At 55.6% G+C, this 22,887-nt stretch overlaps 3 protein-coding genes across 5 annotated transcripts; 1 reads left to right on the top strand and 2 right to left on the bottom strand.

The window, feature by feature from the left end:
• Window positions 1–2,363: 2,363 nt before the first annotated feature.
• LOC136568172 (CD48 antigen-like) lies at window positions 2,364–4,786 on the bottom strand. The gene is made up of 4 exons (XM_066568043.1): window positions 4,622–4,786; window positions 3,931–4,251; window positions 3,431–3,685; window positions 2,364–2,814 (listed from the first exon to the last, which is right to left on the bottom strand). The coding sequence occupies exons 1-4, from the start codon at window positions 4,689–4,691 to the stop codon at window positions 2,711–2,713; spliced, it is 750 nt and encodes a 249-aa protein (XP_066424140.1). The 5' UTR covers window positions 4,692–4,786; the 3' UTR covers window positions 2,364–2,710.
• Window positions 4,787–7,402: 2,616 nt separating this feature from the next.
• LOC136568170 (CD48 antigen-like) lies at window positions 7,403–10,257 on the bottom strand. Its single transcript, XM_066568041.1, has 5 exons — window positions 10,039–10,257; window positions 9,374–9,706; window positions 8,599–8,892; window positions 7,891–8,001; window positions 7,403–7,752 (listed from the first exon to the last, which is right to left on the bottom strand). Exons 1-5 carry the CDS (start codon window positions 10,109–10,111, stop codon window positions 7,748–7,750), a joined length of 816 nt encoding a protein of 271 aa, XP_066424138.1. The 5' UTR covers window positions 10,112–10,257; the 3' UTR covers window positions 7,403–7,747.
• Window positions 10,258–11,158: 901 nt separating this feature from the next.
• LOC136568167 (SLAM family member 7-like) lies at window positions 11,159–19,240 on the top strand. 3 transcript variants are annotated; one of them, XM_066568036.1, is made up of 8 exons: window positions 11,159–11,256; window positions 13,892–14,185; window positions 14,728–14,997; window positions 15,892–16,002; window positions 16,326–16,370; window positions 17,186–17,238; window positions 17,670–17,765; window positions 18,938–19,240. In XM_066568036.1, the coding sequence occupies exons 1-8, from the start codon at window positions 11,202–11,204 to the stop codon at window positions 19,025–19,027; spliced, it is 1,014 nt and encodes a 337-aa protein (XP_066424133.1). In that variant the 5' UTR covers window positions 11,159–11,201; the 3' UTR covers window positions 19,028–19,240. The 3 variants fall into 3 exon arrangements, with proteins under 3 accessions (XP_066424133.1, XP_066424132.1, XP_066424134.1); XM_066568035.1 differs by having other exon boundaries at window positions 18,853–19,240; XM_066568037.1 differs by having other exon boundaries at window positions 17,912–18,970.
• Window positions 19,241–22,887: the final 3,647 nt, after the last annotated feature.

The following is a 22,887-nucleotide window of genomic DNA, read 5'->3' as shown; positions in this document are numbered from 1 at the left end:
CTTTGCCTTTTATCCCCTTTGCTCGGAAATTATTCAAAGCGTGGGGTTATGCTCCCATGCCCCAGAGATGAAATAGGGAAAAAGCAGAAGAAAGCAGAAAATGGGTTTGGTTTTTCCGCCAGAATTCCATCATCCCGCTGAGGGGTCCTCAGGCTGCTCTGAAAAAAAGAGGAAAAATCCGGTTTTGGAGGAATTTAATGGATTTTTCCAGCTCTGGAGGGGTGGAAGTTTCAAAGCGATCCCACTAAGGGATGTGGGCGATTCCTCGGAGCATCCCAAAATCTGCTCCATCCCCCCAGGGGTGGGACCACCCAGAAAGGTGAGAAATCCCCAAATTTCCCGGGAAAATCCCAGCTTGGCGCTCCATGGGAGCCACAGAAGGAGGAGAAGGACGGGAGATCCCCAGAAACTCACCTGGGAGAAGCCAAATCCTCGTTCCAGGTGAATTTGGGTGGATTTGGGATCAGCTGGGGATGGGGATGGTCCTTCCTGGTGGAATGGATGGGAAAGGCCGGAAAAAACCCAGTCATGGATCTGCTGCTGGAAAATCTCCACTGTTTTTGGTGGAACAGCTTTGAAATCCGAGGTTTTTGCCTTTTTCTTTCTCCAAATTTCACCGCTTGTCCCGGTTTTCAGGGTGTGGATGGAGAGGGAATTCCAGGAGCCCTGAGGCTGGAGAAGAGCTCCAGGATCCAACAATCCAAGATGCCACCAGCTCCCACCTTGCTGTTCCACGGACACCTCCAGGGATGAAAATTCCAGGATTTTAACCCAAATCCAATCCCAGGATTGGGTCACATCCCGCTGCTTTCCAGGGAAGCCCAGCTCAGAGTTTCCCCCGAGGTTTTGCTGCCGGGAAATGATTTTTGAATGACAAAAAAACCCCAAAACCACCCAGAAAAACCCACCCGGAACCTCCTGGGAGGCTCCTCCTCCTTCCTTGCTCAGAAAGCACCTGATAGGTAAAACCCCAAAGCCACCATTTCTCAAAAATCAGACTTTTACAGAAAAAATACAGATGGGGAATCGCAGGATGAATTAATCCAGGACAAACAGCGGTGGTTCTCCTGGAAACTTCTGGAATGGGAGCGTGGGAGGATTTTGGGGTGGCAGAGTCATTGGTTATGGGGTGTTTGGGGCTACTTTGGGGTTTTTGAGGGTGTTTTGGGGTGTTTTGGGGTGTTTTTAGAGGCACAAATCCCACCTGGAATTCCCATGGCCAGGCTGGATTTCTCCATGGATTTCTCCACCAGTTCAACCCCCAGGTCCCAAAAGGAAAATTTTCAACCTGGAAATGGCCAAGAAAAGCCAAAAAATCCCCCCCAAAACCCCGATTTTCCCCCTCTGGGCTTGGCTGGCGTTGGGCAGGGAAAAATTAATGAAGTGAAATCATCCAGAGGAAAATTCCTTTCAGGAAACATTTTTGGGAACAAGGAACTAAAAATGGCGGGAAAAACCTCTTTTAAGTGGAAACGATGATCGCAAATCCTCTCTTCTCCCCATCAGCTCATCCTGGAATTTTCTGGCTGGAAACTCAGCAGCAGGATCAATGTTTATTAATTTCCAGAGGTTTTTTTTGGATATGCTGGATTTTATTAGTGGAATAAAAGCTCGAAATCTCCAGAAGGGAATGGACCAAGACCCCAGAAAAATATTTCCAAGGGGCTAAAATCACTGGAAAAATCAACTTTGGTGTTAAAATCATCACCCAAAGAGCAGGAATTGTCCCGAGCTGCTCCTCAGGTGGGGCTGGAATCGCTCGGAATTTTCCAAGGAGGTCCCCGTTGACCCTTGGATGATTCCAAGGAATCTTTGGGAATCTTTGCCCGAAGCGGAACTTTTTGGGATTTATGGAGGTGAAACCCCGGATTTTCCCCTTTTCTGGGCTGGGTTGGTGGAGCTGGAAGTGTCCCAAACTTTCCCAGGGTTTTTGTTTTTTTGGAGGCTGAGGGATCATCTCAGTCATTCCCGAGATTTCTTCCCACCCCGCTGGATCCGTGTCCCACCCTCCGGTGCCAGATCCTCCTCTGGGGGACAGAGGACGGGATTTTGTCCCCAAAAATGGGGCTGGGGGGGAAACATCTCCAAGCTTCTTCCATCACCCCCCGATCCCTGTGCCGTGGGATGTCCCAGCCCAGACAAAAGTCCAGAAAAATCCCAAAGATGTGGGATTTTAGAGGCACAAATCCCACCTGGAATTCCCATGGCCAGGCTGGATTTCTCCATGGATTTCTCCACCAGTTCAACCCCCACGTCCCAAAAGGAAAATTTTCAACCTGGAAATGGCCAAGAAAAGCCAAAAAATCCCCCCCAAAACCCCAATTTTCCAGCCCAGACAAAAACCCAGAAAAATCCCAAAGATGTGGTCTCCAGGACATAGAATTTAATGTGCAATGAAGCATTTGGGAAATCCAAAACCAACCCCAAACCCTCCCTCCCAGAGAGTACCAAATGCCATGACAACAAGAAAATGATCCCCCAGAATTCCAGGGAAGCCCGGGAAGGGCTCGGATTGGGTCTCCCCACAGGTTTTGGGACGAGGGGGAGGAGGATTTCCAGAGTGACCCCAAACTGAACCGTCCCGGTGACTCCGTTCCCTCGCGCGCCCGCGGTTTTCCCGCGCCCGGAGGATTTCGGGATCCCCGTCTGGATCTTGGTCCCGTGGCGGTGGAAGGTGAGGACGTGACCGGAGGCGCCACCCGCGGGCTCCTCAAGCCACGGTGAGCAGGAGGAAGAGGAGGACGAGGTGTCCCAGGGCCACCAGGGCGCTGGGCGTGGCGCAGGCCGCGGGTGAGGAGGATGAGGAGGATTCATCTGGAGGCAGATCCAGGAGCTCCAGGATGGTCCCCAAATCCACCGCCCAAACCCACGGGAGGAGGGAAAAGGGATCCCCCACCCCTCGGACCCACTTGGGATCTGTTCCCAGGGATCATTAAGGGGGCGCGGGGACCCCCTGAGCCCTCCCAGACTGATTTTTGGGGTTCAGAGACCCCCCAATACACCATGGGGTCATTTTTGGAGTTCAGGGACCTCCAGAGCCCCTCTGGGCTCAGTTTTGGGGTTCAGGGATCTTCCAACACCACAGTGGAGTTAATTCTGGGGTGGAATCCAAAACCAGGACAAAGGAACGGCCTCGAGCTGTGCCAGGGGAGGCTCGGGGTAGGAAATTTGGGGAAATTCCTCCTGGAAATGGGGAAAAGGCCTTGGAAGGGGCTCAGGGAGGTTTGGGGTGTCCATCCCTGGAGGTGCCCGAGGAACCCCTGGAGATCCCCCCAGGTGGTCAGGAGGGGTCAGTCCCACATTGGACCGACGACCTCGGAGCTCCTTCCCAACCCCAACAATTCTACGGGATCGCTCTGAAAGTCCCCCCAAAGATCCCCCCCAGACCCCTCTGGGGACACCCCAAAGCCCAGGCCCGCCCTGGCCGTACCTGTCCAGGTGCAGGGCCGCCGGAAGGTCAGCGAGGCGGTGCTGGAGGACACGGGGTTGCTGACCTTGCACACGTAGGTTTCCACCGCGGGGTTGATGGAGACCTCCAGGACGGGGCCCTCCTTCGCCAGGGGCTTCTGGGGCGGGATCCACTCGTAGGTGACCCCTTGGAGGGCCACGGAGCAGCTCAGGGTGGTGTTGCACACCTGGGGGTCACCGCTGGTGGTGGCCGTCACGCGCGGCTTCGGGACCAGGCCTGCAGGAGAGGCCAGGGTGGCACAAAGTCCCCCCGGAGCTCTGGGATGGTGTCCAGGACGTCACGATGCCCCCATGAGGTCTCTGGGACAATCCCCAGGACACCACAACGTCCCCAATCCCCCCCGTGGGGCTCTGGGACAATCCCCAGGATGTCATAACGTCCTCCTGGGGCTCTGGGACAAAGCCCAGGCCATCACAACGTCCCCAACGCCCCCCGGGACAATCCCCTGTCCCCAGACTCACCGTAGACGCTCAGCAGGACCCTCTGGACGCTCTCCCTGCCCGTGTCGTCCTCCAGGTACAGCTGGTACTCGCCGCTGTCCTCGAGGCTCAGGTTGCTCATTCTGAGGGCTCCGTCCTCCTGGAGCTCCAGGCGCCCCTCGAAGCGCCTCTGGGGGTACCTGGGCTGCTCCCCCCTCTTCTGGATGGCGATCCTCAGCTGGTTTTGCCAGCGCCAGTGGATTTGGGAGTATTTTGAGGGATTTTGGGGCCTTTGGGGGTTCAGAAACGCCACCCCGCCCACGGCTCCGGTCACCTCCAAGCGTTGGGGCTCTTGTGCCTGGGCTGCCAAAAAAAAACCGGAGACGGTGGAGCTGGGTTGCTCATCCTTCCCCAGGTCTCATCCCACCTGGAATTCCAGACACGTTCAAAAAGCAAATAAATATTAAAAATTAAATTCAAACAGCTCCTCCCTTTCTGGAGCCCTTTGCATGCAGAGGGGGCAGGACCAGCATTTTGAATTTTCCCACCCCAAATTCCCAAAAATTTCTGGTTTTTTGTGACTCCACGTGGGACAGTCCATCCCCCCCAGGGCGCGGTGGCTCCCATGGGGAGGGACCCGGTGGTGGCACCTTGTGGGGACAGGACGGGTTCAGGCCAGAGTCCCCAAAGCCACTCAGTGCCCAGCCCAGCCCCTCATCCGGCCCCCCCGTACCTGGCACGGCGAAGAGGAGGGAGCGGAGGAAGAGGAGGAGGAGGAGGTTCAGCGCCAGCCCCGGCGCCATCTTCTGTCACCAGCGTCACCTCAGCGAGGGTGGGACACGGCTGCACCCAGGGTGGGACCCTCCTCAAGGTGGGACCCCCCTGCTCCCCAAGGAACCCCAAGGCTGGAACCCCGCCAGGACCCCCCCGGAACCCAGGGCTTGAAGGGGAATGGGGAGATCACGTCATGGAGCTTCCTCTTCCTCTTCTCGACCCGAAACCACACTCTGCATGGTGACAGGATGTCACAAGGGTGTCACACACAGCCCCTGAGATGCCAGGGACACAGCGCCCCGTGGATCCCCCAAAGCCCCTCCAATCCTCAACAAAACCTACCCAGATCCCCCCCAGAATCCATCAAATCCTCAACAAAAAACATCTGGGACCCCTCAAAATCCCTCAAATCTCCTCCAGAACCCACCCAGACTCCCCAAACCCCTCAAATCTCCTCCAAAACCCGACCCAGACTCCCCAAACCCCTCAAATCACCCTAAAAGATACCTAGACTCCCCCAAATGCCTCAAGTCTCCCCAGATCCATCCAGGACCCCCCCATTGTCCCGATGGCCAGTGGGACACCGACCCCAAGGGTCACTGTGAGTGACCAGAGTGACCCCAAGGCCTGGGGGCAGCCAGGAGGGGATTTGGGATCTGGGCCCAGAGGGGGATTTGGGATCTGAGCCCAGGGAATGGGGCAGGACAAGAGGGAACGGCCTCGAGCTGTGCCAGGGCTGGAAATTTGGGATGATTTTTCCATGGAAAAAGGATTGGGAAGGCTGGACCCCATCCCTGGAGATGTCTGAGGAATTCCTGGACATTCCACTGGCTGATCACTGGATGGACACCGGATGGACACCGGATGGACACTGGATGGACACCGACTGACCCCTGTCTGGCCAGGCGGGCTCGACCCCAGCTCCCTGCCGGGATCCTCCCCCATCCCCAAACCATCCCCGCGGGATCTCCCGGGGCCGCCGCGGAGGGGCCGGAATCCCAGAATCCCAGAATCCCAGAATCCCGGGATTCCAGAATCCCAGGATCCCAGAATCCCAGAATCCCAGGATCCCAGAATCCCAGAATCCCAGAATCTCAGTATTCCAGAATCCCAGAATCCCAGAATCCCAGAATCCTGGGATTCCAGAATCCCAGAATCCCAGAATCCCAGGATCCCAGAATCTCAGTATTCCAGAATCCCAGAATCCCAGAATCCCAGAATCCCGGGATTCCAGAATCCCAGAATCCCAGAATCTCAGAATCCCAGGATCCCAGAATCCCAGGATCCCAGAATCTCAGAATCCCGGGATTCCAGAATCCCAGGATCCCAGAATCCCAGAATCCCAGAATCCCAGGATCCCAGAATCCCAGAATCCCAGGATCTCAGAATCCCAGGATCCCAGAATCCCAGAATCCCGGGATTCCAGAATCCCGGGATTCCAGAATCCCAGAATCCCAGAATCTCAGAATCCCAGGATCCCAGAATCCCAGGATCCCAGAATCTCAGAATCCCGGGATTCCAGAATCCCAGGATCCCAGAATCCCAGAATCCCAGGATCCCAGAATCCCAGAATCCCAGGATCTCAGAATCCCAGGATCCCAGAATCCCAGAATCCCGGGATTCCAGAATCCCGGGATTCCAGAATCCCAGAATCCCAGAATCTCAGAATCCCAGGATCCCAGAATCCCAGGATCCCAGAATCCCAGAATCCCGGGATTCCAGAATCCCAGCCCGGCTTCCTCCCTTCCTCCCCCCCGGCCACACTCGGCGCCTTTGTCCCCTCGCTGTCCCCTCGCTGTCCCCCGGCTGGGGACAAACGGCCCTCGGCGCCTTCCCACGGGCGGGGGGCGGCGACCAAAGGGGGAACAAAGCGGAACAAAGGGGGACAAAGGGGGACAAAGGGGGACAAAGGGGGACAAAGGGACCCCCGCTGCGCCCTGACCCACTTGGGGCCGGCCCGGGGCTGTCCCCGTCCCCGCCGGTGTCGCCTCGCCAAAAGCGAGAGAGGAGGAACGGGGACGGCGATTGGAGGGCTGCAAATTAACGCCGGTATGCAAATGAGGGTCATTAGAATGAATTAGTGCGCCCCGACGGAGGCATCAGCGCTCGTCCTTTGGGATGAGGAGGGGCTGGAGCTGCTCCAGGGGGGGATTTTGGGATGGATTTCAGGGAAAATTCTCCTCCTAGGGGGAATTTTGGGATGGATTTCAGGGAAAATTCTGGATTTTGGGGTGGCTCGGATGCTCTTTTCCAACCGGGATTTTCCACGATTCCAGGAGATGTCACCCAGGCATTCCCAGCGCCTTTTCCAAAGGGTTTTTCACGCTTTTCATCAATCCTGAGCTTTTCCCGCCCAATCCCGCACCCACCCGTCCATCAGCGCCGGCTTCCACCAGCAGGGGAAGCGTTGGGATCACCCCAAAACGCCGGGGAAAAACCGGGAATGCCGCAATTCCCTAAATTCCCTCCCGGTGGATGATCCCAATTAACGCCCGGTAAATGATCCCAATTAACGCCCGGGAGCGGTCACGAGGGTTTTTGGAATGACGGAGGGGAGGCGCCACCCCTTTGGATCGCGATCCCAAGGAAAATCGCGATCCCGGGGTCACTTCTCCCACTCCATCCCCACACGGAATTCCAGCCCAGAATTCCAGTTCCCGAAAAAATTCCCGCTCCCTCCCTGCGCCCGAGGTGTAATTCAGGCTCTAATCAGCCAATTAATTAATTAAACGAGTTCATTGCGCAGCTCAGCTGTATTTGCACCAATAAAAAAAAAATAATAAAAGAAAAGAATTCCCAAATTTCCAAACCCTTAAAAACCCCACAGAATTCCCACTCTCACCCATCCCACCGGCCCAATCCCAAATCCATCCCTTCTGGAGTTTTCCATCCCCGAATCTTCGCTCCAAGGCGCAGCTGGGGGTCGAATCTTGGGGAGAAAAACCCGAATTTCTGGATATTCCAATTCCATGGATCCCAGTGGCCGCTGGAGTTTCCAGGAGGAGAATTCCACGGGGATGGGAATTCCGGGGTTTCGGGGGCGCTGGTGGCCGGCGGGGTTTGGGAAGCGCCCGTATAACCCCCGTTATCCTGCAAGGAAACGGGCGGGATTTGGGGCATTCTGGGGCATTTTTTGGATTCCAGAACTCCCAGATTTTGGGGTTCCGAGGGCTGGTTTGGCGTCAGAGCCCCCAGATTTGGGATCGTGCCCCGACATTGCTGACAAACCTTCCCGGGAATTCTCCCTCCACCAGCAGCCGAAGCCCACGAGGAGCAGGGTCAGCCCCTCGGCCACGGCCACGGCCAGCGGCCTCCAGTGGCTGCAATTCCCTGGAATGACTGGAAAAGAATCCCAGAATCCTGGAACTGGGCTGGCGTTTGTGGTTCCCTTCCCACTCAAACCAGCCCAGGATTCCGTGAGTCCCTAAATTGATATTTTTGCCTTATATAGAATAAAAAATTTATAAATAATTATGGATTAGGGATATAAAAATAAGTTTATATTATATATATATTATGTATATTATATATAATGCATTTAATACATAAAACAAGCATATTTATATATAAAAATAACTATCCATTATATATAAAAATAACTATCCATTATATATAAAATAACTATCCATTATATATAAAAAATAGGTATACATTTTATATAAAAGTGTATTATATAAATATCTATTATATATACTTACATCTTTTATAGATATAAATGGATTTTATGTACATAACTATAGATTTTACACAGAATGCATACAAAAATTATGTATATTACATGCAAAATGTATGTAATATACAAAATAAAAGACACAAAATAAAATAAATTTAAAATTATATAATTTACCCCTCCATAAACGATTTCTACCTAATATTTTTCAGCACTAAAACCACTGTTTGTGTCCCTGCCGGCCCCGGGACCCGCGGGGAGCTCACCTGGGCAGGTGAGGGCGGCGCGGGCCGCGCTCCACCCCGCGGGGTTGCTGACGTTGCAGAGGCAGATTTGGGGTTCCGCGCCCTCGGGGAGGCTCCGGAGCAGCCGGGAGGGGCTCCCCGGGATCTGCCCCGGGATCGGCCCCGGGATCGGCCCCGGGATCGGCCCCGGGCCAGCCCCGGCACAGGCCCAGCTGTAGGAGACGTTCCCGGGGCTGGAGCAGAGCAGGGCCAGGCGGCACCAGCCCCGCTCCCGCTCCAGGATTTGGGATCTCAGCTCCGGCTGCGGGACGGGGTCTGCGGGGACAGCGGGGCTGAGAGGGGACACGGGGACAAGGGGACAGGGGACAGGGGACAGGGGACAGGGGACAGGGGGACACGGGGACAGAGGGACACGGGGACAGGGGGACAGAGGGACACAGGGACAGAGGGACACGGGGACAGGGGGACACGGGGACACAGAGGGACAGGGGGACACAGGGATAGAGGGACACGGGGACAGGGGGACAGAGGGACACAGGGACAGAGGGACACAGGGATAGAGGGACACGGGGACAGGGGGACAGAGGGACACAGGGACACGGGGACACAGAGGGACAGGGGACAGGGGGACACAGGGATAGAGGGACACAGGGACAGAGGGACACAGGGACAGAGGGACACGGGGACACAGGGACAGAGGGACACAGGGATAGAGGGACACGGGGACAGGGGGACAGAGGGACACAGGGACACGGGGACACAGAGGGACAGGGGACAGAAGGACCCATCCACTCACCCCACACGGACACTCGGAAGCACCGGGCTGAAATCACTGGCCTTCTCTCAAACTCGGCCCAATAGACCCGGTTATCATCCCTGCGAACCGGGGAGATGCACAGGGAGAGGTTTCCCCGATGGAATTTCACTCTCCCGTGGAAAGGACCTTCGGCATAGGAGGCATCTCCATCCCTGGGGGCTGTCAGGATCCGCTGCCGCATTCCTGGGTCCATTCTCACCCCCCAGTGGATCTCTGTCCACTCCCACTGGGGTTCCCTCTCCGGCGCCAGGCACAGCGATCCTCCCACGGTCACGGCGTGGGACACAGGCGCATTTTCGCATTCCGGGAATCCTGAACCAGAGCCCGGGAAGTCGCGACTTTCAGGCAAACTCCACATCCCAGGAAGGGGAACCGGCCCCGCGTCAGGGCCCGGCCCGGCTCGGCTCTCGCTGGCCAAGGGGGGGGCTGAGAGAAGCGAGGAGAATCCCCCAAAGCCGCAGCCGCAGCCCCTCTCCACCCCCCGGGCCCCTCTGGCCAGCGCCGCTCCGGCTGCTCCCCGCGATTCCCCAATTCCCCGCCATTCCCCAATTCCCCGCCATTCCCCAATTCCCCGCCATTCCCCAATTCCCCGCCATTCCCCAATTCCCCGCGGCGCCCCCGGGCCCCCCGCGCCCCCTCCTCACCTCGGCTCCCGGCCAGGCCCAGCAGCAGCGCCAGCAGCGCGGGGGGACAGCGGCGACCCCCGCGCGGGGACATCTCGGAGCGGAGCGGGGACCCCTCGGGGCTGCGAGCGCCCGCCGGGGACTTCCTCTGCCCCGGCTCCTTCCTCCTCCTCCTCCTCCTCCTCCTCCTCCGGGGGGAGCTGGCACCCCCGGCCGCCCCTGTGGCAGAGGGGACAAGGACACGTCGGGGCTGCGGCGCTCGCAGCCCCAAAGCTCGGAGGGAATTCCTTTGGATCGCCCCGGGAGGGCAATTCTGGGGTTTTTGGGGGGTTTTGCTTTCCCTTTGCAGCGAGCGCCGGGGGCACTTGGGGACACCGCGATGGCTCCGCTGTGCCCAGCTCGGGCAGCCCAGCAGCAGGACGGGGAGCTTTGGGGAGGAATGTCCAACCCCAAAATGCACTTTCCAGCCCCAAAATCCCGGCTCTAGCCCCAAAAATCCTCCTCGTTCCAGCCCCAAAATCCTCCCGGTTCCCGCCCCTAAATCCTTCCCATTCCAGCCCCCAAATCCCCTTTCCAGCCCCAAAATCTTGTCCTTAAGGTCCCTTCCACCCCAGACCAGTCTGGGTCAGCAGCTCCCAGTTCCTTGCTGTGGCAGAGGAACCAGGCTGGTTTTTAGGATTTCAAATCCATTTTTAAAGAACGTTTTAGAACATTTTTTAATCTGCTCCAGCTCACTTCCCTCTCACCCCAAAATTTCGCCACGACCGTCTTCATGTGACCTTCCCTGAATAATCCTGACTGGGGAAGCGATGTTTCCCAAAATTGTCATTGTCCCATGTTTGGGGGTGGCTTTTGGGGGGGACAGAGGGGACTGGAGCGGCTCCTTTATGGCCAAGGCTGAGGGAACCGGCGCCGGTCCCTCGGGGCACCTGAGCCATTTGTCCCACACGGACTCTTGGTCCACCATTATCTTTCCATGGAAAACTCAGCGGTTTTTGGTTTTCTCAACACCTGAAGTTTCCATTTTTGAAGCGTGAATTGCTTCTCCTTGATGTGCCACTGTCGCCACAGTCACTTCCTCCCAGCAAGCACTGAAAAGTCGCGCAGGCGCTCTTCCTCTTTCTCTTCAGGGTGCGCAGTTTTGGGTGCTGGAGCCCCAAAATCTGCTCCGTTTCCGGACACCCATGGAGGTGTTTTGGATCCCTCATCTCGCCATCCTCGTGCTCCTCCACCAAACCGGTGAGTGCCGGGTCCCCTGGGAAGGAGATCTTGGGGTGGTTTTGGGGTTTTTGGAGTCGAGGGATGGTTGGGACCAGCAGAGCAGCTCCATGGGGTGGATTTGTGCCCAACGTTGGGATCCAGGGCTGCCGTGGAGCTCCTGATGCCATGGAAACCTGCTGGGAGAGGGCTGGGGTCCGTCTCTGGGGTCCATCTCTGGGGTCCATATCTGGGGTCCATCTCTGGGGTCCATCTCTGGGGTCCATATCTGGGGTCCATCTCTGGGGTCTATCTCTGGTGCCCATCTCTGGGGTCTATCTCTGGTGCCCATCTCTGGTGTCCATCTCTAATGTCCATCTCTGGGTCCATCTCTGGGGTCCATATCTGGGGTCCATATCTGGTGTCCATCTCTGGGGTCCATCTCTGGTGCCCATCTCTGGTGTCCATCTCTGGGGTTTATCTCTGTGTCCATCTCTGGGGTTTATCTCTGATGCCCATCTCTGGCGTCCATATCTGGGGTCCATATCTGGTGTCCATCTCTGGGGTCCATATCTGGGGTCCATATCTGGTGTCCATCTCTGGGGTCCATCTCTGGGGTCCATCTCTGGTGCCCATCTCTGGGGTCCATCTCTGGGGTTTATCTCTGTGTCCATCTCTGGGGTTTATCTCTGGTGTCCATCTCTGGGGTTTATCTCTGGGGTCCATCTCTGGTGCCCATCTCTGGCCAGCTGCTGCCCAGGAGCTCCTGGCAGAGGTTATTCCATGGATTCACCATCCCTGGAGTGACCAAGGCCAGGATGGAGCCAGCTGGGATGTTGGAAGGTTCTGGGAGGTGGAACGGGATCATTTTAAGTTCCCACACAGCCCAAACCTCTCCAGAATTCCAGGATTCTCCTCCAAGGAGCAGCTCCAGGAGCTCCCTGTCCTGCTGGAGTCCCTGAGCTGGGAGTTTGGTGCTCAGAGCGAACCTTCCCAACCTTTCCAAGCCCTCTCCAACCTTCTCCCTTCCATTTTCACCTCCAGGCTCCGTCCTCGCTCCCCTTTACACGTGCCCGGCACTCCTTGTCCCTTGGGAAGGAGCTCATGGGGGCTTTGGGGTGAATTTGGGGACCCCACGAGGGTGGGGATGTGTGGGGTCGGCTCCAGAGGGGTGGAGGATTGGGCAACCATGGGGAAAAATGGGGCAACCATGGGGAAAAATGGGGCAACCATGGGGAAAAATGGGGCAACCAGGGGAAAAGACTCCCTGGCCTCTCTCCTGGCCATGGGAACCCTCTGAAGAGAGGTGATGATATCCATATCTGTGTCCACCTCTGGTCCAGCCTCTGCTCCAGATGTTCTCCGGACATCCTGCTCTGCCTTCAGCTCCTGCTCCTCTCCACGTTGCCTCCCGGTTTTTGGAGGTCTCATCCTGGGGTGTTTTTTGGCTTAAATGAAGGGAATTGGGCAAGGTTCAGCCCCAGCCCTTCCCCACAGCCTCTGGGGGGTTTATCATGTGAACCATTCCTGTGGTTTTGTTTTTCCTGCCAGTTTATCTTCACCTGCAGCTTTTTCCTGCCATGTGCTCCTCTGTCCGTGTCCCGGGGAAGCCTGAGGCTGAGGGAGACAGAAATTCCGAGCCTGACCTCGGGGCTGGGGCAGGATCAGTTCCCTGTTAGAAAAACTGGGAAGGAGAACTCCATTCCCAGTATAAATGGGGTGACACAGTTAATTGGAAATGGGAAGTTGCGAAAATAACAAAAACAACTCCTTCCTCCTTGAATTGGTGAGCCAAGGCCGTGCTGTGGTCACTGGAGGGAAGGGATGGGTCCAGAGGGATCCTGGACCTTCTCCTGGGCTGCATCCAAAGGAGCGTGGGAGGGTTCTCATCTCTGGAGTGGTGAGATCCCACCTGGAATGCTGAGATCCCACCTGGAATGCTGAGATCCCACCAGGTCTGGTGCCCCCAACGTGAGAAGTTCATGGAGCTGTTGGGGCGAGCCCGCGGTTTCCAGGTTCCCTTCCCCGGGGCCACGGGCAGTGCTCAGCCTGGAGGAGCCGTGGTGGAGCTGCCCCACGCAGCCCTGGCAGTGCCCAGGGCCAGGCTGTCTCCAGCTCCTCCTCATTCTCCTTTCCCTCTCAGTTCCTCTCCAGCCTCCCTGGCGCGAGGCTGCTCACGAGGCTGCGGGGGCTCGGCCTGGGGGTGGCCTCGTGCTCTTCCTTCACCCAGGGACCCTTCCATGAGCCCCCCATGAGCCCCCAAACAGCCCCAGCCCGGATGGGCTTCATCCTCTGGGTTCAACCGCTTCGTCCTCTGGGTTCAGCCGCTTCGTCCTCTGGGTTCAGCCACTTCATCCTCTGGGTTCAGCCACTTCATCCTCTGGGTTCAGCCACTTCATCCTCTGGGCTCAGCCGCTTCATCCTCTGGGTTTAGCCGCTTCATCCCAACTTGATCCCAACTTCACCCCAGCTTTTCATCCCACTTTCATTTCCCCTTTTCTTCCCATCTTCAGCCCATCTTCATCCCGTCTCCAGCCCATGCTCAGCACTCCTTCACCCCAGTTTCATCCTGCCTCCATCCAACCTTAATCTCAGCTTTTCATCCCAGCTTCATCCCATTTCATCCCACCTCCATCCCACCCCCATCTCATGTTCCCTCCCCATTTTCTCTCCCCAGTGAGCGCCAGTGACCCCAAGGAGGTGATCGGGGTCCTGGGCGGGTCCGTGACCTTCCGCACCCAAAGTGCAGATGGAAATGCAGCGCTCTGGTTTTTTGACACTGAACCCATAGTGACTGTGGCATTTAAGGATCCTCGCCAAGTCATATTTTATAAAGACAAATTCAAAACCCATTTTGCTGTTTCTGAGAACGGCCTCGCGCTCACCATCTCCCAGCTGAGGATGGAGGATGCCGGGACCTACTCTGTAACCATTGAGGATAAAAAATCCACCTTCACCCTGCAGGTGTTCAGTAAGTGCTGTTTTGGGGGTGCTTTCAGTGATGTTTTGGGGGTGCTTTTGGTGCTGTTTTGGGGGTGCTTTCAGTGCTGTTTTGGGGTGCTTTTAGTGATGTTTTGGGGGTGCTTTCAGTGCTGTTTTGGGCGTGCTTTTGGTGCTGTTTTGGGGGTGCTTTCAGTGCTGTTTTGGGGTGCTTTTAGTGATGTTTTGGGGGTGCTTTCAGTGCTGTTTTGGGTGTGCTTTTGGTGCTGTTTTGGGGGTGCTTTTGGTGCTGTTTTGGGGGTGCTTTAGTGCTGTTTTGGGGTGCTTTTAGTGCTGTTTTGGGGGTGCTTTTGGTGCTGTTTTGGGGGTGCTTTTAGTGATGTTTTGGGGGTGCTTTCAGTGCTGTTTTGGGGGTGCTTTCAGTGCTGGTTTGGGGGTGCTTTCAGTGCTGTTTTGGGGATGCTTTTGGTGCTGGTTTGGGGATGCTTTCAGTGCAGTTTTGGGGGTGCTTTCGGTGCTGTTTTGGGGGGTTTCACACTAAAGGAGAGGTTTGTGACCCCCCTGTGCCCCCAGAGGAGCTGGCAGAGCCCACGGTGACCTGCGAGGCCCAGAACTGCTCGGGCGGGAGCTGCAGCTCCTCCCTGCGCTGCTCCGCGCCCGGCGCCGGCTTCGGGAACGTCTCCTACACCTGGAGGGTGGGGGATCGCACGTGGGACGGGAGCTCCGTGGTGCTGCTGGTGAACAAAACAGCCCAGGAGGAGCCGGAGCCGCTGACGTGCACGGCCCGGAACCCCGTCAGCAGCAGGAACGTCACCGTCACCAGCCCCGGGGTGCTCTGCACAGGTGAGAGCCGGGGACAGGCGGGGAAAGGTGGGGTGGGCTGATCCTGATCCCTGAGAGCAGGAAAAGCTGGGATTTGGGGATGGGCTGATCCTGATCCCTGAGAGCAGGAAAAGCTGGGATTTGGGGATGGGCTGATCCTGATCCCTGAGAGCAGGAAAAGCTGGGATTTGGGGATGGGCTGGGCTGATCCCTGAGAGCAGGAAAAGCTGGGATTTGGGGTTGGGCTGATCCTGATCCCTGAGAGCAGGAAAAGCTGGGATTTGGGGATGGGCTGATCCTGATCCCTGAGAGCAGGAAAAGCTGGGATTTGGGGATGGGCTGATCTTGATCCCTGAGAGCAGGAAAAGCTGGGATTTGGGGATGGGCTGATCCTGATCCCTGAGAGCAGGAAAAGCTGGGATTTGGGGATGGGCTGATCCTGATCCCTGAGAGCAGGAAAAGCTGGGATTTGGGGATGGGCTGGGCTGATCCTGATCCCTGAGAGCCATGGGAACATTGGGATTTGGGGTTGGGATGGGATGGAAGTGTTGGGGTTGGGATGGGCTGATCCTGAGAGCAGGAAAAGCTGGGATTTGGGGATGGGATGGGATGGGATGGGATGGGATGGGATGGGATGGGATAGGAATGGGAATGTTGAGGTTGGGATGGGCTGATCCCAATCCTCTGACAGCCATGGGAACATTGGGATTTGGAGATGGGATGGGATGGAACACTGAGGTTGGGATGGGAATGTTGAAGTTGGGATGGGATGGGAATGTTGAGTTTGGGGTGGGCTGATCCTGCTCCCCTGAGAGCCATGGAAAGGTTGGATTTGGGGATTGGGATGGGAATGTTGAGGCTGGGATGGGCTGATCCCCCTCCCCTGAGATCTTCTGCATCTCCTCCCTTTTCCAGGCGCCCTCTCCAGCAGCCAGGTCGGGCTCAGGAGCGGGTTCTTTGTCTTGGCCGGAATTTTAGCTGCGGCGTTTTTGTTGATTTTCTTCATGCTCTTGTGGAAATCCAAAGGTGAGCGTGGAAAACCATCCCTGGAGCCTGGGGAGCAGGAGGTGGGACCTGGGATGGGGGACGGAGCCAGGATAGGGCTGATTTGGGGCAGATTTGGGGCAGATTTGGGGCGGATTTGGGGCAGATTTGGGGTGGATTTGGGGCAGATTTGGGCCAGATTTGGGGTGGATTTGGGGTGGATTTGGGGCAGATTTGGGGCAGATTTGGGGCGGATTTGGGGCAGATTTGGGGCAGATTTGGGGTGGATTTGGGGCGGATTTGGGCCAGATTTGGGGTGGATTTGGGGTGGATTTGTGGTTCTGATTCTGTCACATCTCCCCCAGGCTGGGAGAAATTCCGCCTCCCCCAGCTGAAGCCTGCGGACACAGGTGGGGTTTTGGGGCAGTTTCCTGCCCTTTTTCCTGGCGGGAATATCCAGGGAATTGCATTCAGGGTCAGGGGAACCACCCCCGGCGCTGTGGTTTGGGATCGGAGCTGAAGGACCCCGACCCCTCCGTCCTGGTGGGGAGTGGGAAGGGCTGGTCCCAGGGGATGATCCCAGATTCCCGAAATCCCACTTTCCTTCCATTTTTTTGCCGGAAAACTTCATCCCAGACCACCAAGGGGGAGCTGGGAGCGCAGCCGTGGGATCATGGAAAAAAAGAGGGAATTTGGGGAAAAATAAAATACAATAAGAGACATTTTGGGGGGGGAAAGCCAGGAATTCCACTTGGGAACTCAATCCAGACAAGAATTCCAGAATCCCCAAGGTTGGAAAATCCCTCCAGGACCACCGAGTCCAAGCTGTGTCCAATCCCCACCTCCTCACCCAGGAATTCCAATGGGAAGTTTATCCCAAAAATTGGATTTTGAGGGGTTTAAATCCCCCTTTCCCCGCTCTGTTCCATGAGCAATGAGGGGACCACATGGAGGAGAAACAAACGGAATTTGTCCTCCAAAAAAGCAGCCGGGAATTTGGGATTTAAACCAAATTTAAAGGCGGATTTTCCCTGTCCTTGGTGCTGGAAGCTCATCCCGACCCCACGGCGCCAGGGAGGGTGGGATGAGGAGCAATTCCCACCTCCAGCACCCCCGAGGGGCTTCGGGGTCGAGGTTTTGCCCAAGACCGGACTCCTGAGGTTGGGATTCCCGCATTCCCTGCATCCCAAATCCCCAAATTCCCGCTTTCTTTCCCGAGTCGCAGGGGCCGCAAACGACCACTCAACCGTGTACGCCGAGGTGGGGCCTTCCCAGCAGGTGAGTCCAGGGTTGGGGACACCCTGGGGACACCCTGGGGACACCTTGGGGACACCTTGGGGACACTGTGGGGACACCCTGGGGACACCCTGGGGACAGCTGGGCAATCCTTGGCTCCTTTTGAGAATTCCCAGTGGGAAGCGCCACAGCTGGAGGTGGCCCAAGGGCACCCGAACTTGCCCAAAACTCCGTGCCCAGCCCCAGAATCTCGGTTTTGGAGGGATCAGAGAAAAACGCGGGTTCTAGGGCTTAAAATCGTCCCATTCTGTGGGTGGGGACGCTTCCCACGGTCCCAGGATGGTCCAACCTGGCCTTGGGATGGGAAACACCTCCAGAGGCGGCTCTTTGTGGGGTTTCTGGATTTGGGATCATTTTTCCAGCTTTTAAAATTTAATTTTTTTTTTTTTTTTAAATTTTAAAACTTTTAAAAGCCTCTCCCCCGGTGCGTCCCTGATGGAGCCAAAGCCAAACCAGCGGAAGGGGGACCCTCCTCAACCATTTATTCCCTGGTCAAGCGTCCAGACCAGGTGAGCCCGGGCTGGGGGATGGAACCCCTGGAGCGGGGACGGGCACAGAGGGGTCCAGAGCCTTAAACCAAACCCTGGATCTCCCCCCAAGGCTGGGATCAGCCCCCAGGACCCCAAACCAAGCTTGTGTCCGTCTGTCCTTGCAGGTGGGTGGTGGGACAGCAGAAAATGCCACCATGACCGGCCTGGAGCTGGTCTAGAAGGACCCAGAACTGGTCTAAAGAACAAGAGACTGATTTAAAGGACTGGAAAAGGTTAAAGAACATGAAACTGGTTTAAAGAACATGAAACTGGTTTAAAGGATCTGGAACTGGTTTAAGAACATGAAACAGGTTTAAAAAACCTGGAAGTAATTTTAAGATTTATTTTAGTGAGTATAGACCTGGTTTACATTAAATAGAACTGATTTAGAATAAGCTGGAACTGGTTTAAAAACCCTGGAACTGGTTTAAAAGACCTGGAGCTGGTTTAAGAACATGAAACTGGTTTAAAAAACCTGGAAGTGGTTTAAAGTTTTATTTTAGTGTGTATAGACCTGGTTTACAAGAAACAGAACTGATTTAGAATTAGCTGGAACTGGTTTAAAAACCCTGGAACTGGTTTAAGAGACCTGGAGCTGGTTTAAGAACATGAAACTGGTTTAAAAAACCTGGAACTGGTTTAAAGGACCTGGAAGTGGTTTAATAACATGAAACTGGTTTAAAAAACCTGGAAGTGGTTTAAAGTTTTATTTTACTGAATCTAGACCTGGTTTACAAGAATCAGAACTGATTTAGAATGAGCTGGAACTGGTTTAAAAACCCTGGAACTGGTTTAAAGGACCTGGAACTGGTTTAAAAACCCTGGAACTGGTTTAAAAGACCTGGAACTGGTTTAAAAGACCTGGAGCTGGTTTAAAGGACCTGGAACTGGTTTAAGTGGTCTCCACTCCCTGGTCAGACAGAGGACCCCACAAGGTGGCCCCAGAACAGCTCCAACATCCCCGATCCCGCTCCAGAGCTGGATCTCATGGATCTCCCCCTCCTGGAATCTCCCCTTCCCCTTCCCCATCCCTGCTGCCTCAGTTTCCCTCTCTTTGGGATTTCAGGGAGGATTTTGGGGACTTTCTCCGTGGTTTTGGCAGCTCTGTGGGATTCAGGCTCCTTTTCCCACCCTCTCCCACTGGAATTCAGGACCAAAACCCTGCCAAAGCTGCCGGGACTCCCAGGCAGGCTGGAGGAGACTCTTCAGAGGGTTTTTCCATGGGATCCCAGAATTCCTGAGGGTGGAAAAGCCCTCCAGGACCGTCAATCCCAATCCTGGAAACCCGGACCCACGTCCTGGAGGTTCTTTGGAGACCTCCAGGGATGGCTCCAAACCAGCGTCCTTTTTTTGCACAGAAAACCCATTTGTTAAAACAGCTAGCTCAGCGAACCTTTGCAAATTACTGTTTTTCAAATGGTTAATTTTATAAATAAAAAGTTGCTTTTTGGTAATTTCATTTTCTCTCTCTCTCTCTGTCCTGCGGTATTTTGAGCCTTGCAAAAACTTCAACTTCTCGCAGGGCCGAAAACCACCAAAAATAAACCCCAGGAAGTTAAAAGAGAACAAGAAGCGATGTCCCCCCCGTCAGAGCTCGTGTGGTTTCGGCACCTGCTCCCTTTCTCCACCTCCGGAACGTTCTAAATTTCACAGCCCCCAGCCCCCAAGAGAACCTCGGCCCCACCAATCCCTGCAGGGCCAGGGTTCGGGATCTGGGATCTGGGGTTTGGGGTGGATCTGAGTGCCTTGGTTTGGAACGACAGGAGGCTGCTAAGGAAGGCAGGAGCCTCCCCTGGGATGGAGAATGTGAACCCTGCCCACCCCTCTGAATTGCTGTAAATGTTAAATTAAGGGGATCTCAGGCAAAAATATGGGAGCAGGAAATAAGTGTTCTTTGATAGGGAAAAAAAAAAAAAGGATAAAATAAAGAATGCAGCGAACCAAACCAACAGTGCCAGAGTCAGCACCCAGGCTGACACCCTGTGGGTCAGGGTGTGGACAGCAGAACCATTGGAACTGTGGCTCAGCCCTCCTGCAGTGCCAGGGGTGGCTCTGCTGGAGCAGGGATCCTGGAGAGAAGGATGGATTCATTCTTCCTCTGAAGATCCAGGGGAAGGAGAGGCAGCTGCTGCTCCTCTGGGCAATCCCGTGCAGAAGCCGTGCTGGTGTTCCAGAATCTCCAGATTATATCCGGGCAGGAATGCTTGGCTCCTCCCTCTGGGCTCCCATCTGCCAATGGGATGCTGCAGTTCTTATCAGCCATGCAGGGACATTCCATGGCTGTTATCAGCAGGTGTCCCCTCCCAGGGAGGTGTGAGTGTGGTCACTCAGAGAGAGAGATAAGGAAAACTGCCCGCTTGACAAAGGTGATCTGCCATGCAGATGGGAATGGAAAACATCTCGCGTTGCGGCCCGGAACACAAATCCATTGGATTTCTCCATGGAATGGAGAAATGGTTCTATGGGATGGAAGAGCAATCCCACGGCAAGGAGAAACGGATCCGTGGATCGGAGAGATGATCCATGGGATGGAGAAATGATCCATGGATTGGAGAGATGATCCATGGATTGGAGAGATGATCCATGGATTGGAGCAATGATCCATGGTGTGGAGAGATGATCCATGGATTGGAGAAATGATCCATGGATAGAGAAATGATCCATGGGATGGAGAGATGATCCATGGATTGGAGCAATGATCCATGGATTGGAGAGATGATCCATGGATTGGAGAGATGATCCATGGGTTGGAGAGATGATCCATGGATCAGAGAGATGATCCATGGATTGGAGAGATGATCCATGGATTGGAGCAATGATCCATGGATTGGAGAGATGATCCATGGATGGAGAGATGATCCATGGATTGGAGAGATGATCCATGGATGGAGAGATGATCCATGGATTGGAGAGATGATCCATGGATGGAGAGATGATCCATGGGATGGAGAGATGATCCATGGATTGGAGAGATGATCCATGGGATGGAGAGATGATCCATGGATCGGAGCAATGATCCATGGATTAGAGCAATGATCCATGGATGGAGAGATGATCCATGGATTGGAGAGATGATCCATGGATTGGAGCAATGATCCATGGATTGGAGCAATGATCCATGGATGGAGAGATGATCCATGGATCGGAGAAATGATCCATGGATTGGAGAAATGATCCATGGATTGGAGCAATGATCCATGGATTGGAGCAATGATCCATGGATTGGAGAGATGATCCATGGGTTGGAGCAATGATCCATGGATTGGAGAGATGATCCATGGTTTGGAGCAATGATCCATGGATGGAGGGATGATCCATGGGATGGAGAGATGATCCATGGATGGAGAGATGATCCATGGATGGAGCAATGATCCATGGATGGAGGGATGATCCATGGTGTGGAGGAAGGACCTCAGGGATGTTTTTTGCCCGTTCCTCCCCCGATTTCACCACCTTTTCTCAGCAACCGCCGCTTCCTCTCCTGAAAGGGGAAGGGAGGCGGCTCCGAGGGGCCGGGCAGGGCAGGATGGGCCCGAGAGGCTTTGGGGGGCTCTGCCTCGCCCTGCTCTGCTCCGGGGCCGGTGAGTGGGGCCGGGGGGCTCGGGGCGCGGGGCCGCAGCGAGGATGAGGAGGACGAGGAAGAGGAAGGGGCTGAAGGCAGCAGGTGCAGCTCAGGGAGGTCTCTGGAGGGCTTTTCCTGGGGGTTAAGCTCAGGTTTGGGTTGAGCCAGGCTTTGCTGAGCCCAGGCTGTGTTCCCAAGAGGGTTTTGGGGTCTTCTGAGCTGTCCCAGCTCCCCAGATCCATCCCAGCCCACCCCAGCAGAGCATCAGGAGAGGCTTTTGGACCGTTTTGGGTTGGTTTTGTTGGTTTTAATCTCGTCAGGGCCACAAATGGGACTTGGATGATCCTGGTGGGTCCTTCCACCTCACATCCCCCAATTCCATGCCCCAAACGGGGATATTTTGGGATATTTTGGGGTATTTTATAATTCCCTGCAGGTGGCAGAACCCCAAAACCTCCTGGGTTTCAGAACAGCCTCGGCTTAGCCCCAGCCCCCATTTTCCATTGTGAAAGCCTGACAGATTTGGGGTTTTGGTTGTCGGGGGCGAGGTGTGAACCCCACAGGATGTGGGGCCGCTGCTCCGCTCGAGCTCAGCCCCCTTGGAGACTTGTGGGACCTCCTGAGCCGGAAAAACCCACCCGGATCATCCAACCCAGCCCCAAAATCCAAAAATCCCCAAATCCCCAAATCCCAAAAAAACCCCAAAATCCTGCCCATTGTCTGGGAGTGTTTTCCACACCCTCCTGGAGGTTTTGGGGTTCGGATCATTCCCTGGGGAGCTGTTCCAGGGCCCAAAAACCTTCTGGGGGCAGAATTTCCGGGATCTCCATCCCGAATCCTACCTGGAACGTTCCCGGCTGCTCCTGGGATCCCGTTCCCTCTCCCTCAGAATTCCCGGGATTTCCCTCCCTCTCCTCTTTCCCAAAATTTCCTTTTGGGGCCCCTCCTGACCTTTCACCCTCTGGTGCTGTCCCCAGACCCTGTCCCACGTCCCTGAGGGGACTTTGGGGCGGACATTCCCGTTCCTGACCCCCGGATTTTGGGGGAGAACGGGACAAATCCCAAATCCCACAAATCCCCAGCTCTCGGCTTCCAGGAAGAGGAGTCGGGGAACGGGAACAGCACCGAGGAGACCCCGGAGGGGACACGGGACCCCCTGGAGCCACCAGGACACCCCAGCACGGCCGCCGGGGTCGGGGACACGGCGACAACGTGGCCGAGGGTCACCACGAGCCCTCCCGGGAGCCTCGGGGACCTGGCGGTGACACCGGCGGGGAACCAAAGCCGTGAGTTCCAGGGAAAGGGAGGAGGTGGCGTTGTCCCCAGGGAGGTGACATTGTCCCCAGGGATGTGGCACTGTCGCCGGGGAGGTGGCACTGTCCCCAGGGGTTTGTCACCATTGTGGGGAGGTGGCATTGTCCCCAGGGAGGTGGCATTGTACCCAGGGACATGGCACTGTCCCCAGAGACGTGGCACTGTCCCCAGGGGTTTGTCATTGTCACCAGGATCTGTCACCGTCATGGGCAGGTGGCACTGTCA

Source organism: Molothrus aeneus, chromosome 31 (genome assembly GCF_037042795.1).
Source record: "Molothrus aeneus isolate 106 chromosome 31, BPBGC_Maene_1.0, whole genome shotgun sequence".
In the NCBI taxonomy this organism is placed as follows: Eukaryota; Metazoa; Chordata; class Aves; order Passeriformes; family Icteridae; genus Molothrus; species Molothrus aeneus.
The sequence above is the reverse complement of the archived record's forward strand: the minus strand, read 5'-3'. Positions and strand labels throughout refer to the sequence as shown.

Excerpts from the sequence above, each read along its gene's own strand:
- LOC136568167 (XM_066568035.1), top strand. The coding sequence starts at position 11,202 with ATGGAGGTGTTTTGGATCCCTCATCTCGCCATCCTCGTGCTCCTCCAC. Across the intron at positions 16,371-17,185 it reads GCTGAAGCCTGCGGACACAG|GGGCCGCAAACGACCACTCA; the intron begins GTGGGGTTTTGG and ends CCCGAGTCGCAG. Across the intron at positions 17,766-18,852 it reads TGGTCAAGCGTCCAGACCAG|GGAGGATTTTGGGGACTTTC; the intron begins GTGAGCCCGGGC and ends TTGGGATTTCAG.
- LOC136568170 (XM_066568041.1), bottom strand. The coding sequence starts at position 10,111 with ATGTCCCCGCGCGGGGGTCGCCGCTGTCCCCCCGCGCTGCTGGCGCTG. Across the intron at positions 8,893-9,373 it reads CTTCCGAGTGTCCGTGTGGG|ACCCCGTCCCGCAGCCGGAG; the intron begins GTGAGTGGATGG and ends CTGTCCCCGCAG. Across the intron at positions 8,002-8,598 it reads CGCCGCCCTCACCTGCCCAG|TCATTCCAGGGAATTGCAGC; the intron begins GTGAGCTCCCCG and ends ATTCTTTTCCAG.
- LOC136568172 (XM_066568043.1), bottom strand. The coding sequence starts at position 4,691 with ATGGCGCCGGGGCTGGCGCTGAACCTCCTCCTCCTCCTCTTCCTCCGC. Across the intron at positions 4,252-4,621 it reads CCTCCTCTTCGCCGTGCCAG|CCCAGGCACAAGAGCCCCAA; the intron begins GTACGGGGGGGC and ends TTTTTTTGGCAG. Across the intron at positions 3,686-3,930 it reads GGTCCTGCTGAGCGTCTACG|GCCTGGTCCCGAAGCCGCGC; the intron begins GTGAGTCTGGGG and ends CCTCTCCTGCAG.